Source organism: Cyprinodon tularosa, unplaced genomic scaffold (assembly GCF_016077235.1).
Source record: "Cyprinodon tularosa strain WSP-4 unplaced genomic scaffold, ASM1607723v1 ctg742, whole genome shotgun sequence".
In the NCBI taxonomy this organism is placed as follows: domain Eukaryota; kingdom Metazoa; phylum Chordata; class Actinopteri; order Cyprinodontiformes; family Cyprinodontidae; genus Cyprinodon; species Cyprinodon tularosa.
In genome coordinates, this window is record NW_024039499.1 from 39,202 (window position 1) to 58,929 (window position 19,728).

At 36.0% G+C, this 19,728-nt stretch overlaps 1 protein-coding gene across 1 annotated transcript in view; it reads right to left on the reverse strand.

The window, feature by feature from the left end:
- The window catches only part of LOC119773100 (MAM domain-containing glycosylphosphatidylinositol anchor protein 2-like), a gene marked incomplete at its 3' end in the record, with an annotated part of 241,120 nt that overhangs the window by 21,240 nt on the left and 200,152 nt on the right, over positions 1–19,728 (reverse strand). The window contains exon 9 of the mRNA XM_038269918.1: positions 17,137–17,430. Coding sequence (XP_038125846.1) covers positions 17,137–17,430 — 294 coding nt within the window. The remainder of the gene's footprint in view (positions 1–17,136; positions 17,431–19,728) is intronic.

A 19,728-nucleotide genomic window follows, 5' to 3' on the forward strand; every position in this document is an offset into this window, starting at 1 on the left:
TTAATTAATGGTCTCCTTGCAGTTAAGATGGACGGTCACAACTTGGAAGAATTGCACTTATGCAAATTATGTTCATTTTCATATGATGAGAGCTCTATTAAAAACAAATGCACATTTCACTCTCTAAAATTAAATCTGTAGAAGATAAAAAATATGCAGTTTCAAATCCCTGTGAAAAAACATTAAAAATTGTGTTGAAACAGTTATACATTCAATGCAATATAAGACATCTGAAATAGAAGATGAAATGCTGAAGCACATTCAGATATCAGGAAGCAGAAAATGGGGTAACACTGAGCACAGTGTAAATGAACTGTAGACCATGTTCACTGGAAAACATTACATTTCAGAAACAGATGAAAATGAAAACAATTGCAGGAGGAGCGGCAGGTCTGCGTTAAAATCAATTTGCACAAAAACAAAGAACAATGTTCAAAATAGAAATCATTTTCGCTTCGCAGAAAACTTGTAACCGGATGATGAAGTGCACCTCGGGCTTTGAAAATGGAAAATTAATAACTTATTTGAGTATCTGACAGCCTTCACCTCTTTCCACACAGACAACCTGCTGGTGAATTATTCAACCAGTTGAATGGCCTTGATGAGACCCCGGCTAAGTTTGGGGAAACTTTTAATATGTTTCACGCATACATTTCAGTGCCTTTACTTTGCATGAGATATTGTGTATGGTGGAGAGTGTGTAGATTAACTGTATTTAAGAGCTTGTGTGTGCAAGCAGTGGAACGGTTATGAATAATTCCCCCATTTTAGGCATCTTTACTGTTGACTGGCTCCGGTGGAAACTTGACAAAAGTCACGTTGGAGCTCGATAAACAACAGTGAATGAACACGGAGGAGACGCGACAGAATGACACAGAACCCCTTGATTGCCTGAGATTTGCATAATTTCTGACAGAGTACAGGAGCGATGCCAGCTTTATAAAAGGCTGGGGATGCAATTTTTTCTGAATGTAATCTGTTACAGATCACTGATTACCTGATTGAAACTGTTATCTGCAACATAATCTTCTACATTATTCACAGTCAGTAATATAATCTGTTTACTGAGCCTTCCAAATTTGATAGGATATGCAGCTATGAGCAAAGTAAGGAAATATACAGCATATAATTTGATAACACTATTAATGTTATTATTCCTATCCCTAAGCAGAAATATAAAATAGGAAATGTTGCAGCCATTATTAGGAATTTTATGTTGGATTTGTTTGCACTATTTTAGCAACAGTTGCTTATTTTATTTGAAAATAAATAATTGAAGGTCACCCCTGGCAGTAGAGAAGGATGAATCCACAAGGCCAGAGAACTGCACAGGGATATGTGGGGTGTGAACAATATGCAGAATGCAAAATAAAAACTTGACACGCAGAAACACTACATAGTAGGGGATTTTATCCTTGCCCTCAATGCTAATTATCCTTCAAGATGCAACATCCTACAGTTCACTGAGGCACCGCTGTGATTAATGACACGCCATTAGATCATATCATGACTGGCCGAAATGGGAAAATGATAAATCATAACAGTGGGGGTCAAAGTGAAAGTAAACACAAACCTTTTGAAGGGTTTGGACTGAGGAGGAAAAAATGAACAAAAAAACATTGACTTTTTCGTCTACATATCCTGTTCCAAGGTGGTAGGTAGAGACATTTGTTTATATCTCCACTTAGTGTAGGAGCAATCAGTTCTTTCTAAAGAACATCGGCTGGAATTTTACCATAATCCACAGGCCTATCTCAAATGTGAAAAAGGGCATCTGGAAGTTTTCTTATCACATCAATATTGTAGGATTCTGTGCAGAATAACAGCTAGCTCCACAGCTTTTGTGAATGGCACTGGATCAAATTGCAATAAGTGCATTCCCATTCACTTGGTATCACAAATAATGAAAAAAGGGGGTAAATCTCTTTATATAATAAAAAAAACGTAACTTAAACAAGGGAACAAGCCTCATCGCTCTCCTGTGCATTTCCCGTAAAAGAGTTGCAGAGGTAACATAAGCAGAACGGAGTAAGAAGGTCCTGTGTTATATTCCCTGAGCAGTGCTCACAGTGTTTAATGTAGCAGCCACTGTGATTTCGGAGTTGCTGTAGTCCACAGGCTGGGGAAAAGCTGGAGTACCTACTGAATATAATCTGTCATCAGTCATTGGTGGACAGCTCTACGCTGATGACGGGGGAAAACAACATTTATGGAGCACAGGCCTTTTTTTCTTACAGTTCATATAGACTTCTATGGTGGTCTAAATAAAGATATGCATGTACTGCAATGTACAACTGTTTCTTAGGAGTTGAGGATGGCATTATTAATTTGTGTGCACCTGTATTTCCAGAAGGCAGCTTAAACATTTAAAAGGTGGGAGTTTAGATCTTTGCCCTCAACACTAATTAACTTTTAAAAATTTAAAATACTCTCTCTGAACCCTCACTGAAGTCTCAACTAATTTATCTTAGGAGCACAAAGAGAACTCATGTGGGTAAGCCTGCAAGAAAAGATTATGCTGAAATACAGCAATGTTAAAATGCACATTTTTGTAACAAACAACAGATACCATAACAAGCTATTACCACAGTGGATCAACTATATAAACTGATTAAGTCTGAAAAAAATTGTAATTGTTGAAGTTCAAATGGAGATGACAATCACTACCTGACAATTTTTTTTTACTATCTAATGTTTTTGTGTACCAATAAATTATGTGAAACTACTCATTAGTTCCTGATTAGTTTCACTGTTTCCCAGGTAACTAAGAAGTACTCCCCAAATATGGCCAGGCTAGGTGTTCCCCAGTAAATACTAGTTAACTACCCATTAGTTCCTTACTAGTTCTCTAGGCATTCTCTAGTAGTTAATCAATTTTGGGTAACTTATTGTTTCCAAGGTGGGTTTTTAAAAATAAACTGTGCCTTTTCTGTTGAAGTCATTTTTAAGTTCCTGTGTTTTAGTTGAATGTCATATGCTGTAAATGAAATCAAATCCATTTTTGGCTACGAATACCTGACATTTTTAGATTTAAGGTGCTTGCTATTGATATGTGCTTTTATTGTTTTATCCACCTTAACATAACCACGTTCCAGATAAAAGATGCAAGCCCACACCAATTGTGTCATCACAGCTATGTTTCACTCAAGGTACAGTAAAGTGTTTTTTTTTTTTTTTGTTTTACAAAAGTCATAACTTAGCTTTTGTTCAACTATAGCCTTTAATTGTGCTTGAGTAGTCAAGTTTTCTTTCATGGGAACAAATTTCATTTTCACAAGGTTTTAAGATTTTTTTTTCCTTTTTTTATCTCCCTCTTGCAACCCTATTGAAAGTAAAGCTGAATTTCCTTCAGCTTTACTTTCAAGCCTTTTACAAAATTCTTTTCCAGTTTACATTTTCTCTTCTCATCAATTTTTGGATAAACATTTGATGTTGCCTAATATTGTTCTAATCATTAATGTCTCTTTTCATTGTGCCATTGTACGTAATTATGTAGGTTATTTACTAATTACCAGCTTTGTCTGATGAATGGAACAGCAAGCACGAAAGTTGCCATATTGCGTTTGACTGCATTACTATACAAACATATCCTAATTACCAAAGCGTGCAAAATCCAGGGAGTATAATACATTTATAACCACTAACAATCCCATTGCATTTTGTCAAACCTGAGATAGATTGTAGGGGTAGCTTTTGCCTCTATATTTAAATATTTGAAAACACAAAAGTTTATTAATAGCATCTTCATTTATACGCATTTCTATGACAATTTTAGCAAGAAGTATTGTATCCATGAAATGTTTAGAATCCTATTTCAGGGAATGGTTTAGAGATCACCAACCTATGTTGACATTTGTCATAGTATTGTATGTGGACAAAAATGTGGGTTTTGTCAAAAACCAAAAAATTTTCATTTAACCAGAATTTATATTTAAATATATTTTTCTGTTTTTACAGTGAAAGCTTATTGAACCTTGGCAACCTCCCGACAATCTATACATTTAGCTTAAGGGATGCAACTCTGTTCAGAGCTGTTTATATTATAAAATCCTTGCATTCTATAGTGTTTGGTATTTTTTCCAAAGACTTTTTTTAAGACACCAAATCAATTTGATTTAAAACAAACAGTTGTTTCCCCTAAAGGATCAGTGGATGGCAGTGATAACAAAAGCAGTTTGAGAAGAAAAAATGCACCTTATAAATAAATCCCCGAGCAATTTAAGACAACAAGAGCTTTCAGCAACAATATTCACTCTACGCTATCAAGAATAAAAGCACCAAGTGGAGTTTGCTAATTGTCCCTGAAATAGACCCCGTGGCTCCTTTCTTTTTATTGCACATGAAAGCCAACAGTAACAGTAAGACTGAAACAGTAAAAGGCTAGTAACAAAATGCTCCCTGATTACAGAGAATGAATTACACCTCAAATAAATACATTTCTTCTGTTACATTACTGTTACCTCTGACAATCATAATACTTGCAATATATGGTTAATAATAATTATTTAAGTAATTCGTTTTAGCTGACTCTACAGGCATATTTATTTTCAACTTCTCATGGGAACCAAAGTTTATTTTACAGGCAGCAAATATCGTCTGGAAAACAAGGTGCTGAACTTCTTACTTAGTGCAGAAAAAGTTCTGTTCGGTATACCAGACAAAAATCCAACTAAAGGGAGTACATGGTAACTGTTCAATACAGTGCATTTGGGAGTTTTTGACTGCACTGCCCTTTATCCATATTTAGTTACACAAAAGCCTAATTCCAAATGATATCAAATCTATTTTCTTTAAAGTCTACCGACAATATCCCAATATACTCAGTGAAATACCATTTTATGCATTTTACTGGTGAGTGAACAGCATTATAGCACAGAAAAGCTTGAACAAGTTAATTTTGCATTATAGTCCTGTACTACTTTGTTGATCCACCTTTGGCAGCAATTATAGCTCCAAGTCTTAGTATTAGGATTAACATACTTATCTTTAGGCAGTTTGGCCTTTTTTGTAGAACATCTCAAGTTTCATCAGGTTTTGTTTGTCTCTTCACAACCATTTCGAAAAGTTGTTCAGTGTTCAATAGAAATCAAGTCTGGACTTTGGTTCTCCAAGGCATTCAGAAAGTGATTACTAAGACATTATTTTTGTTGTTTGGTAGACAGAAAATAAACTATTCCTTCTCTCTGATGTCAAGAGAGTTCTGTAGGAAGTTTTTATCCAGGATGTGGCCATACATTCCTGCATTCACATTTCCCTGTCTCTTGAGCAGCCTACTGTGTTCTGCTGTGGATAAAAAACATCCCAGCAGTATGATACTGCCACCACCGTTTCACTGTAAACAGGATGGTTGTGGCCTAGTTTTCTTCAGACATAATCCCTGTCAATTTACAGAAAATAGTTCAATCTTTTTACTTTAGATCTAATAAAATAATTTCTTATAGTCTGGGTCTCTCAGGACCCTTTTGGCAAACTCTAGGCAGCTGCTTTATATAAAAGGAATGACTTTCATCTGGCCACTCTACTACAGTAAACAAGCTGCAGATTGCTCATTTTATAGACAGATGTGAGCCTTTCCTTATCATGTCTACTTAATGGGATTTCACCCAGGTGGACATTTAGCTGTGGAATTGGTCAGTGAAGGCATCATGTACCTTACCTCAGTGTTATGTAATGTTTTACTTTTTAAATGGTTAGTTTCTTCGCTTTCAGTTTTTAATAATACATTTTCAACAATCTCCAAAAAAGCTTTTCACATTGTCATTATGAGGTATTTTGTTTAAATTTTTTGAGATATAAAGGTCAATTAATACAATTTATATGCTGCAAAAGAAATAAATGTGGAAAAAGTGCAGCACTATGAGTACTTTAGTACTACAGTCCATATCGAATTATTTGAAGCAGTTGTTAGAAAATCAGGGTCTATTTATTTAAGTTTTAGAACATGTATCTACAATCACAGAAAATATCAAACTGAAAACAAATTAGGAAATAGAAAAGAAAAATATTTCCCTGTTTAACTGTTTAGCATTATTTTAGAAAAAAAAATGTTATACAAGAGTTACAAAATCTAAGTCTTGAACTATGAGGTTATGCAATTGATTTTATTAACTACTTTGGCCAAACTTTATTGGAGAAACAAGTTCATTTGATTTCAATAATTTTATGCATGTGTCTATTTGTATTCTTGTTTTTTTGTTGTACCCAGTATCTACATGTACTAACATAGAGGCGGTATAAGTAAATAAAATGTAATTGTTTTTGGATCATTTCCACAGCCACAGGAATTTACACTGAAGCACCCAGGCATGCAAAGTTTTTTTGTTAAACCTTTGTACAAAAAACATAATGGATCACTTTGATGAGCTCAGTGAATTCCAAGGTGGTACTGAAATCAGATGCCACCTGTTTAACGAGTCCAGTAGAAAAATTTCCCAGGAAATGGAATTATAGATCAGTGATTGTAATCAGGGACAATAGTAACTTAGTCATTAAGTGGAAGGTTGGTTAAAGTGAGGAAGCAAGTGCAGCATATTCTGATGTGCATAGGACACACATTACCAACTTTCTGCAGATTTAACCACTGCTGACCCGCAAGCTTCATAAGGCCTTCATTACCTCAAAAACAGTACATGACCAAGCAGCTGCATTCAAACAATACATCCCAAAGTGTAATGTAAAGAGTCTGATGCATGCCACTATTGGACTCCAGAGCAGTGGATGCATGTTCTTCTGGGTGATGAATTGTGCCTCTCTATCTTGCACCAAGATGGACGATTCTAGGTTTGGCGTTTGCCAGTATAAGGGGTAGCCTACTTCTCTGACTGTATTGCGCCAAGGGAAAATGAAGAATAGAGGTTGGTGGGGGGAAATATGTGGGGTTTTTCTTTCAGGAGCTGAGCTTGGCTCCTTAGCTCCAGTGAAAGCAAATCTGAATTCTCCAGCATACTGAGATATTTTAGACAATTTAATTAGGGGATGAACCCCTTCCTTCTGCAATTCCTTCTGCAAAAATAAAAATATGTATAACAATAATAAATGTTTTTTAGATGCCTGTCTTTACACTTAAGTTAAAAAAATCACACTTATTCCTAAGGTATGTGTATTACATTTACAAAAGGTCAATGCAGGACTTTTGATATATTCTTTAGGGTTAGGTCAAACTATAGGAACACTAAGAAAAAAACCCATTAATCATTAGGCTTTAAATAAAGAATGTAAAGGTTTATAAGGTAGTTAAAATATTAGGGGATGCTTTGTTAACTAATACTGTACTAATGGGTAGTTAACCAATACTAGTTAATTGCAAACCACAGTATGTGTAGCTTTCTGTAAAGTGTTACTCACAGATATACCAGGTGGGGTTATAAATGAGGTTCTAAATTAAGAAAAAAAAGTTGAATAATGGATTTTTATTTATCAATTTCGATTTGTCCCTTTAAATTTTGTTTTCAAAACAAACTCCTATCTACAAATTTAGTCTTCGAGTTAGTGTATATAGGAGGTCAAAAAAAAGAGGCAAATGCCTTGTTTTTAGATAGAGGCAACAATGTTCTAGTGGAAGATTAAGTTTAGAGTTTAACACAATATCAAGTCATCATAGAGAAAGAAAAGCATTCATTTAAAGGTCAGTGCACATAAATTCAACATGAAACCATATCATGTGTTTTATAATGTGTCTCTGTATTGAATAATGTAGTGAAATGCTAATCTGTATCAGCGCATCAAACAATGAACTTGAAAACTATATGAATTATTATACGCTAGTAAACATGCTGTGGTGATTCATAACTTAAATTAAAATTTTATGTAAAGAAACATTAACTTTATAAGCATCAGAAAGGAGTTCTAAGGATTAACAATTCATTTTAGCATGACTAACCAAGTTAGGAATTTTCCCTTCCTTACTAATGTAGGCTTTTGTTTGCAAGCTAGAAACACACATTCCTGACCAGCTACTGATTGTGACGGTTCATCAATGCAATTATCTACTGCTGCTGCTTAAAAAAAAAAAAAAAGATAAAAAACGCACCCCTAAATGCTCTGTTTGAGCCCTGCTGCAATGAAAAAGATTCATTTGCTGACTTAGGTTGGCGGTAAGCTAATGTGTTGGAATAACATCAGCCCTCAGGGGCAAGTGATGCAGCCCTTCTTGATGCAAAAAGGAAAATTAATTAAACACAATAATCTTCTATTGCTGCTCATTACTTTTGCCCAGACAGTAGCTCTGAATCCCGGTGTGTCTACTTGATGTATGTCAGGAGGTGAGGCAGTTGCTCAAGGGGACAGTTGCTCAGTTGAATCGGGCAGGTGTCATGAAGGATGTGGAGGGGAACAGAAGGGGACGTCTGGCTAAAAGATTTCTATGCATCTGGGCTGAAGTAGAAGTTGATCACACTCTGACAGACATCCCTATCTAGGACAGATGACTTCTCCAAACCTCTTTTCTCTCTCTCTATCTGTGTCTTCACTTCCTCTTTCAAGCCTCTGGACCATGCCAAGTCAGTTTGACTAAGAACATTAGGGTGTCACAGCTTGGGATTTGGCTTTTGCAATTCTATTAGCGCGATGCCTCTAAAGGGAGACGCCTTCCATTCCCACTACCTCTCCTCCTGGCGTCGCCTCTGCCAGCCAACAGATGCAGGTTTTTACATATCAAAGCTGTTGACTTGCCAGAGTCGTTCCTTCACGCCTCTAATGCTCTTTGCTTCAGAGGACTGTACCTCGGTGCCTTGATCAAGTTACTAAACGCGGCTTTGCACATGGCTCACCACCAAAGGCGGCCGTCTCATGCTGGGTCCTGGAAATGCAGCTGAGAAAAGCATCTCAGAAGGATTGGCTTGTGCTTACACACCATAAGACAGGCCAAGAGAGGAGGGAGGGGGGGATATCGACACAGCAAACAACTCTAGATGAGCCAGCTATTGTGCTAATAAAACGAATTCTAGATCTGAGCAAGATGAACAAAGGTGTATGTATTAGCCAAATGTGGACAACAGCATTTGCGGATGTACACACACAGGACAAAAGGATGTCAAAGCAATAAAACTGCTCAAGTGCTTCTTTAATTTGAGCTTTGATGCTGGCTAATAGTCAAAAACAAGAGTGTGGCTCTAACATAGAGTGGTAGATTTGTTCAAAGCATTGCTAGAATAACACTTTTGATTATTTGTTCCGCTTTGAAGATGAAGAGCAGATGAAAGTGTTGCATGGCATCAAAAACTACGGCACAAGAAAGGTTTTTATGAAAATACCATCAGATAGTAAGAAATAATTGCACACTTAGAATGAATTGGCTTTCAGAGAAGAGGGAATTATCTTTTTTTTTTATCATGTTTTATAAAATGTGTGTGTAACGCACCTACATGCCAGTGCAAATATCAACAAAAAGCATAGATATTAGGAATATAGATCTATTTTTTAAAGTCTAAAACTTTGATTCTGGTTCCCCCTTAGCTTCAGTAACAAAGGCTGTTTTAACTTTCTACCACAAATCTAAAGCTGACAGTACAGAACAAGGAAATGAGCGAGTATGATCTGGTTTAATCTCACTGGACATTTTCCTAGATTATGTTACATAGACCCGCCACCTGAGGTGAATCCTTGTGCTAGGTTTGTATGGTGAAGCTGAGACCACAATTATGATGCTGAAACTGTAAAATGTTATGCTGGGACGGTTAATCTATGGTAAAATTTCACACTGTTAAAAACTGTTAATTGTCATTGTATGTTGTGTATTTGGTTTTAATCTCATTGTACATTAAAGAGAAGGTGAACAAAAACACCACTGATGTTTACTTCTCCACTTAGACAGGGGTCATTTTATGTTGGAGAACGTCAGAATAAACGTCTTACTTTTTAGAAAAATAATTCTTAACCTTCCCCGTGTTAGTTTAATCACATAACCCCCAGCCCGTGATTTTAAGTATCATCACTACCTTTTAAGGACTAGTTGATGTAAAAGAAATCCTCATACTTTTGGATATGGCATACGAAGTTTTATCAAGACACTTTGAGATAGTTATTGTTATAACATTACAAGTTTCTGTCAAAATATTTTTACAACTTCTCCACTGTCCCATAAACAGTGCAAAGACACAATGGATTAATTTCATTATACTGACCTGTTATACAGTCAATTGTCAAAATTATGCTGTTATTAGGGAGGGTTGATGAATTTCAAATATACTTCAAATATTTTTAAACACATTTATCTGCTTATTTTTCACATATATATGAGAAGCCTCTCTGTTAGAGGACCTTGTACCAGCGCTATAAAAATATCTTATTTTAACAGCAAAAGTTGCAGTTTTTTAGGTGTGCATATACAGTACAGCTTAAGTGTTTCCCCTACCTTTATACAAAGGGTGTGCCTTACCCTGCCAGTAAGCCTGCCTGCCCCCCACACACTTTATACTCTTTAAAACACACAGACTCACTCTGAGTCACGTAGTTGCACAGAAAGCACAACTATTGAAGGCTGGCTGGTATATCAAGCTGAACTAGCCTATGGTTAGAGTATCTTTGTTTGTAAGCCCACAAAATTATGCAAACTATGGTGAACTACTCTATGAGCATCCTCCTCAGAAGGCTGCTGAACAACAGAGTCTTCAGCTACAGAGGATCCTTTCAGCCTACAGCAATCTGCTACTACAACTTTGTAAAAAAAAAAAAAAACTATGACTAACAAGAACATTTTATTTCACTTTGGGATTAATAGAAGCATTTCTAAAGCAAATTCTAATGATGATCATTTTCGCATTAATAATGATCAAATAAATGCCCATTTCTGGTTTAAATATTGCCCAGGGCATATTCTTTAAATCTCTTGGGCCCGTCCCATTTCTCTCACTTGGTTCTGAGAACATTCTAGGGAGTTCCCTCCACAGTGAAGAACACTCAATCAACAAGTAACTGGCAAAACTAATTAATCTATAATATTATTTGGAAAATTTTACATTCATAGAAGTATATTCAACAAAACAAAACTCTCTTTATTGGCGTTTGATACAGAAATGAAAAAAGTAAATGCAATCTGCAAATTATATAAACGATAAAGAAACTAACTCCATAATTAACATATACCGGAAACTGATCTTTCATTTACCCCAAATACCAAATTAATCTCAAATCTTAAAGCCCTCACAACTTCATTTGCCCTCAAATGCACTTATCATTATTGTATTTGCAAATCTACTTCCTTTTTTTATCATGTACTTGAAATTACAGCAATATGATTGTCTCTTCTTCTATAAATATTGCAGAGAGCTTTTCCTGTATTTTTTCTTGTATATTATGTGTATATATATATATATATATATATATATATATATATATATATATATATATATATATATATATATATATATATATATATATATATATATATATATATATATATATATATATATATATATATATATATAAAAACGCTTCAGTGTTTTTGTTCCCGTGTTTTCCTACGTTTGGAAGTGCCGGCCTAAGCAGTTATTTTAGCTATTCCGTAGGCGCTAATTACAATTCTCTGTGAACAGAGAAGAAATGTGCAAAACCTAAGACGGCTCCGATGCTCTTTTGCCATTATTAATCTATTTACCGTATGTTGAGTCATCTATTAAGACAATAGGATGCGTTCAAATTCTAGAATTCTTTTTCTTTTCTTCATATGGATCAACCCAGGAACTACGGGGATTACTTATAAACCTGCAAAATCATGCCTTATGACCACTAAGTCCACTTAATAATTGTATCTCAATGCACATAATGGGTCTTTTTTTTAAATTCTTTAAAATTATTTTATAAACTCTTTGACAACTAATCATTTTGAATATTTTGTGTCATACAATATAATAGTCTGCAGTGTATTACTGTGGCTAGCTGATTTACAAAAAAAATGGATTTCATGAGTTATTATTGAACAATACTCAATTGCTATTAGGGTAAATAAACTGATCGGCAATTGTAAAATACATGGTGAGATATATTAAAATGGAAACAGTTGGGTACTGTAAAATGCATTACTGCATAATCTAATAATGATCTGTTAAACTGGAACCTTTTTTGGGTAGGAGAACTCTGTTAAGGTATTTTTGAAAATTGGGAAATGCTGTTTTTTTCTTCATAATCAATGCCTTTGTCAGCACAAGGTCCAAAGTATGAAAATAAGAATGCAAGGGACTATCCACATTCTTAATGAAGTCAGTCAAGCCTTAGATAGCATCGAAGGCTGCATTTTAGCTTCACTTTTAATGTTGTATGAATGTTAAAATCCCCCACTATGACTTTCTCAGTATACTAGATCAAATGGAAAGTCCAAAAACTGATCAAAATGTTGAGAGTTAGGATCTGGTGGTAATGTAAAGATACAAACAAAAGTGGCTTTGTTGCTTTACGATATGGATGGGATAAACTATGGGTTAAATTTGCAAAAAAACTGTAACTATTAACTGATTTATGATTAATTAGTAAATAAGGCTTAAAGATTGTTGTTACTTTTTCTCCTCTCTCAGGATTTCTAGGCATATAAAGCTTTAATAATAATAATATAATATAAATAAAAGCTTTAATAATAATAATAGCTGGAAGGAGTTGCCTCATTCCTGCTAACATAATCCTGCTGCTGCGAGATATTATGATGGAGATATTAACAAACAAACACGTTGTTAAGAGATATTATGTTTAATAAGCAACATTTAATTTAATTTCTCTCAAATGGAGTTATTTTAAATTTAATTGGATCACTATTTTTATTTGTTTATTCAATTTTGGTCATGGTAAGACACTGTTTTGGATGAGATGATGGGTCAGTAACTGTAGAGAAGCTGCAGAGGGGCATGTTAAACTACAGCTTAGCTTCTTTTTCTCCCCATTCGGCTGGCAGGGTTTTGGAGGACTAATACATTTGGAAAGTTTAAAACAACCTTACTGTATCTTAACTTATTCTCAGCCATCACTTTCAGCTAAGGTTCGATGTCAATCATTCTGGTCACTGGCAACTATTGGACTATGGTTGAATATGGTTGACTATGGTGTCTCTAATCCTGTGAGCTGTTAGCCACGGAGCTTGGTTGAAGGGCTGGTTATATATATATATGTTATTCCAAAAGCACAACGCGAGAGGGACAATCACGAACTAGCTTGCAGTGAGGAAGTAGAATAAATGTAAGGGACGAAATTGTGCGACAACAGACAGATATGAAGGCAAAAAGGATACAGGAGGGAAAAGAGTCACAGCATTCTTGCACACCTCAGTCTTCTAGCTGGTCCAGCTTCAAGAGGTGCTTTAATGTTTAGTGGCCCAAAGCCAGAACTCTAACTCTTACACCCTCGCCTCCAAAGTAACAAAAATACAATATCTTTTTCATGTAATATTACCACTAAAGGAGAAAGAGGAATAATTGAAAATCTGACAGAGAGGGGAATCTGTTTCTATGTCCAATTCGACAGAAAATCGACAAACGTCAGGAGAACAGAAAATGGACACAGTAAATTAGAGATCCTCTTTTGAGCCTCACAAAAAATCTAAACAACGAGGGGCAGACAGTGCAATAAGTACAGCTTATCACTCTCCCCTCTTTATTAAAAAAGAAAAAGAAAAACTTTGAAAAGCTTAACATATCCCTGCTCAGATCCCCCTATGAGAACCACCTATCACTGCCTCTGCCAGCATATAAACCGTCCCACTGCATTTATTGCTTTGGGACAGTTTTATTTAAAAGTAGTTCCCATTATATTTTTAATATAGGCCTATAAAAATTCTCTATCTGTTCTAGTTTAAGAGATGCTGCACAGACTCCTAAAGTGGGTCTTTGCTTTATAGTTGTACCTTTTGTTTTTTTATTTTTAATTGTTGAGAAAAATCTAAATCATGTCACAGACCCTGCATCCCACTGACAACACCAAAACAAAACACTCCACTAAATCATATATATTTAATGCTCTGAACTTACATATCAATGTTTTTTTTACACCATGTTTTTTCTCCCACAATGTTTACATTTGATCACTGCTGCACTTTAAGTAATGGAAATGTATAGAAAGCTGTACAAAATGAAATTTTGTTTTGTATACACCCTGTGTATACACCCTGTGTATACAAAAAGACAATACAAGTCTAAGTCTTTATTTTATTTATTGGCTTTTAATAACTTTTCATAATCTGTCCCATTCAAATGTGGAAAATAGTTTCAATGTGTGTGGAACAGAGACAGAAGTCAAAATCTGCAGAGATCTGCTCCTCCTGAGTAGTTGGAGTCTCTCTACGATATTTAGTCAGGGTCACAAAAAAAAATTGGATAGGAGATTAAAAAGTTGTATGCAGAGTCGGGAAAGCATCAGGGGGGGCAGAGAAAGAAGCCATAGCAGCCTTAAGCTACCCTGAGGCTAGCTACCCCTTACTACCTGAAACGAAAACCATGTGAACACAAAAAGTGCCTAGTAGAGGAGAGGCTCAGTAGAAAATGTATGGAAAAGTGTTGCCTCTCACCCACAGATTCTGCAGAGGGAGGATGTATGTATGTATGGATGGATAGACGGAGGGATAGATGGATGGCCAAGCTTACTTAGTTTTAAGATGCCTCCATTGCTTTGGCAAATTAATTCAAGGGATGAGAAATATTGTGCATGAAGCACTACTTTGCAAAATTGAGCTTAAACTTGGCATTAAACCAGCTCATTTTATATTAACTCTAATGCAAATAGGTATCTTTAAAAGAAAATTGCATACCCAAGTTATAATTGTTTTAACCACAGTATTAAAAGTTATTGATGCTTCTCTTTTTTAAATTCTGTTTTATATTGTTACACAGGTTTATCACTCAGTGGAAATCTCACACATTTCCATGCCTAATTACTCTGCAAGAGACGTTTAAATCAATTAAGAAATTGCATAATTTTAGATGGCAATTTGTTAAGTGAAGAAAATAGATGTGCAAGTTGAAACAGGAGAAAGTATGGATTAACTTCTGAAAGTAGGCCATGAAAAAAACAACAACTATGCAGCCTTGGAGAATCAGTCTTTCCAGTTGCTATAATCACTTACCACAGAAGAGTAAGAGCCATACATGATCACTTTTATTTCTTTCCTGGCTATCTTTCGCCCCTTCTTCATCACAGGAAAACCTCCCCTTTTGCTGTGAGAGATTGATGCTACTTTGAATCCCTGCTGCTCATTCAAGATGTTCCTTTCAAATGTCCACAAATGAAGACACAATGAATGCTAGAGGGAATAAATTTGCTGCTTTGTAATTAGCCCTTAAACCATTCTTGAATGTCACCAATCAAAGATGGGGAAGGAGTTTATTAGGGCTGCAACAACGAATCGATAAAATCGATAAAAATCTACTTTTAAAAGCGTTGGCAACGAATTTCATCATCGATTAGTTGTGTCGCGCGATTATTGCGTCATCCGCCACGCCATCATCACTGCCTCTTGACTGAAAGAGGAAGAAAAAAAAAATATGGCAGAGCGAGTCAGCGCCGCAGGTGCAGTGTTGCCAACTCAGCGACTTTTCAGACCCCTCCAGCGACTATTTTTCAAAAAAGCGACTAGCGACAAATCTGGCGACTTTTTTCGGTTTCACTGGCGGCTTTTGGAGACTCTTACATGAAAGCATGTATCGTTCCTACTCTGCCGTGGGGCGCCTCCCCCCGCTCCCGCAGGAGTCCCTCTCAGCTGCATTCAGAGCCTCAGCGTCCAGACTGCAAATGAAGCGCGCATGCACCGGGATTGACGGCGCAGATTGATCACAATAATTAAAATAGCCTGCGCTTTGTAAAGCGAAAAAAGTGATAACATGGAACCTTTTTCAAAAGAAATTAACATGGCACGGAACCACCATGTTTGTTTGGTTTTAAAGTGGGGAAACGTTACGTTAGTTTCTCAGGTAGCTCATCTGATGCTTTCCTTACCGTGTTAGTAGGTTACAGACAGTGATAAGGTTGGCTACTTATTTTACTTTCAATTTCATTTGAATTAGCTTAAGCAGCATTTATATTTTCTTTATAAATAAATTAACTTGCAAATTATGAGGGCAAGGCTTTTAAAGTTTAAATCTTCTGGCAAAGATAAAGTAAAGAAGATCCTGCAATTTATGGAAGTAAAGCAGAATAAAATCCAGCAAGATCAGTAATATGTCAATTAATTATCTGCCACATTCCCATGTAAATATCTGTCTTTGGAGGATGTGTTTTTTAGCACCCCTACTTCTCTCATTTTTATTCCAAATACAATTTATAATTTGAATCACAGGGCTATTTTTATCTCTATGGTTCAGTATTTTCTCAAGTAGCAACTTTAACTGTTATACTTTCCTGTCTTAAAAGGCAGAACTCTTCTAGTCTAAAAAAAACTCATTTGTTGAAATGGGGAGGCCTATTGTTTGAACCCCTAAGGGGCTTTTAAAAACAAAAATGTCTTTTTTTGCGCTTTATGAAACAAAGTAGCCTATATTTTGTGGATCTACAGCTACATTTCTCATGTAAGTTTGCGTAGTTTTAACACAAACATTTATTTTTCATATTGCACCAGTACAGTTAATGAGCAACCTGTACTTGTGTGCTTGTTTGTTCTGTCTAAAATGTTTATTTTGGAATAAAGAGGTTAATATAAAAAATATTTTTTGTCCGATTCATCGATTAATCGAAAAAATAATCGTCCGATTCATCGATTTTTAAAATTATCGTTAGTTGCAGCCCTAGAGTTTATCAATGAGCCGCATGATCAACCGTCGGTTGTCTGAGGGAGGCCTGGAGATTAAACACGCACTTCTTCGGTCTTCCTTGGACATGATCCCACACCGTAACAACAAAAGACTTCTAACAAGTGTGACATGTATACCCAAAGATTTCTGTATAGAAATTCATTCTCTTAGAGTGAGAGGTGGCATATTCTAAAAGAGACCTGATGTAGTTTAACAAGGGTAAAAAAAGGGAAGTTATTTCACACCATTAAGAAAAACATTAGAAGGGTGTTAAAATACAGACATAAGGAAACTTAACATTTCGGTCATAGTGGAATTATCACACTAGACACAATTGAAATACATCACCTAACACATAGGTTTTAGCTAAGTTACAGATTAGAACACATTTGCATCTTACTTAAGAGACATAGTTTAGAGCCACAGTGGATTTACTTACATTGGACGATGAGCTCCACCACAGCCTCCCTTGGCTTCACGTTGAAGCCGTTATACTGACTGGTCTGGCAGCGGTACGACCCCGTCATCTCCCTGGAAACATTAACAATCCGCAGGACACCGTCGTAGCTCTCCATCTGCATGCTGCCATCAGGCATGGGGGCCTCCTTATCTGCTCGCGACCATAGGATGATGGGCTTGGGCTTTCCTGAAACAAGGCACTCCAGCTCCACTGTGTCACCCTCACGGGCCACCAGGGGGGACTTGCCCCGGGGGACTGTCAGGCTGGGAGGAACTAAGAAAGAGAAAAACAGAGGAGGGACTGATATGGGGCTCTAGAAAGTCAGCAGACGGGGTGAAAGGCAATGGTCGACTTGGAAGGGAAAGGCAGCGAAAAGAGGTGGGAGTTGGAGCGAGTGAGCGGAAAAGTTGCAATGGGGTAGTCTCAGCAAGATACACAGCATGTATAGATGAACCATGAGACATTAGCAACAGTAAACATGAAGGAGCAGTCAGAGCGTGGAGATGTAAAACCACCATAAACAACACCTGTGAGTTAAATGTTATCAGGCAAGGGCCACCAATGAGCAATGCAATGATGAGCTGACAAGCAACAACCCCAGCCCAAACAAAACAAGTTGAAGTGCTAAATAAAATTTCTCTAAAGTACAAAGTCCCAAGAGAACCTTCCTGCTTACACCGGCATTATATATAAACCATGAGGATTAGACAAATTAGTCCAGCAGGGAATTAGCCCAGCAGAGTCCAAGAGACAGTGTTCACAAACAAGGAATCAATGCAGCCATTGTATTTTACAGCTCATATCCCTTGTTCATGTTCAAAGCAATTCAATAACAACATGCAAAATAAACACACAAACTCAGAAATAGCCAGCTATGATCTAGCACAAATTATTTTCTTGCAAGTACATACTCAGTTACATGCCTGTGCTTTAAAAAATCCTACTGTCAGTAGGTCAGGAAATAGATGTGGCTTTAGTTTTCTGGATTTAAAACAGCTACATTTGCAATAATACCCATGCCAGTAGTAATGAGAAATACCCTTCAGTAATTCAGATGTCTATGCAAATGTCTAAAAGAGAAGCCTGTCTTTTACTCATAATTCACTCTTTTAGGTGAATCAGTGCGTTGAGGAGTTTTTAAAAACTAGTTATCCATGGCCCTATTTTTTTCTGTCAAAATGATATCGAAGCCTGTTTCCCTTCAAAACAGCAAAGACAAGATAACATAACATTCAGGTAAGCCAAATTAATCTTAAAGTTAGAAAATGGCAGAGGGAAAGTTACTATTGCCTAAATAAAAGAAAGAACGCTAAAAAAATGGAAGTGTCAAAAAAATAACTGAAGGAATTTACTAATTACTAATAGTGCACTTGAAGAAAAAACACACTTTTCAGAGAAACACCATGCTAGATAAAAAAAAATAATTATACGTTTCATTTTAGCAGAAGTTCTATGTTTTCAAAAGTCAGCCATTTACCAATGTACCTTTAATCCTTACATTGATTTACTACTTCTTCTTTCTTTCTACTACTTCTTTTTTTTAAGTACTTCTTTTTAAAATACATCATTTCTAAACCTTTTTTTTTGTGCTTACAACTCTCTGATTGTTCCAGGAAAAATCAAAGATCAAATTCCAGGAGAATTTTAGGTAAAAAGATGTTTTCACCCAACAGTTACTCTTAAGCTTCTAATATAGCGTTCAGCAGCAGGAGCAGCACTGTCATTACAATCAACAGAGAAAACAGTCGTCTTACTCTTGTTGGCCTATTTTCACCACAATATTCATCTCGACATCAGACTCAGATCAACAACTTTCCCTTCAAGGTGTTTCGAGCAATTTTCATCATATCAACATTGATGGCAGCATCATTACTATCTCTTGTTTGATTTTTTATTTTTTTTTAGCTATTTTGTACTTCTCACTGGTTCTACAGCAAACACACACAAAGATACATGTTTTTAAAAATTCTCTTGAGGTTTATGGCAAGTAATGATAATTATTGCAACAAGGAAAAAAACAACAAGAGAAAATAGTTAGAAGTAGCAAGTAATGGAAATGTTTTGGTTTTTGTAGGTATGTTTATTTGTCCGAGTTTAAAATGCAGCAACTCCAGCAGGTTGAATGAGGCAGTCTGGTTTCTCATCAAGCTTGCCGGCCAAGTAAATTTGTTTAATTAGTAAACCTGGCAAACAGCAACGGCTCCTAGAGTGCTGTGTAACATGCATTTGTGTTTATGTGTTTTTGTGTGAGTCCAAGCCATCAGCAGATTCCAAGACTATTTTGTAGAGCAGCTCCCCTAAACAGTTTACAGCCAGCTTTTCACAGGCCGATAATCTCCTCAGCAGTGATGAAACCCTGTTGTGTTTCCATGATGATTTTTGAATCACTGTCATTCTGTCCAAACAATGCTGCAGCTGGAAAAGAGTCAAGCCAAGTTGGAGTTTTTTTTTTTGTTATTATTCATTTTTTTTACTGTGATGAAATGACTTGAAATCTTAAAAAATGTATTAAAATAAAAGAGCTATGATAAACATATAAACATATTTTAAGGCCATTTCCTTTTTTCAAAG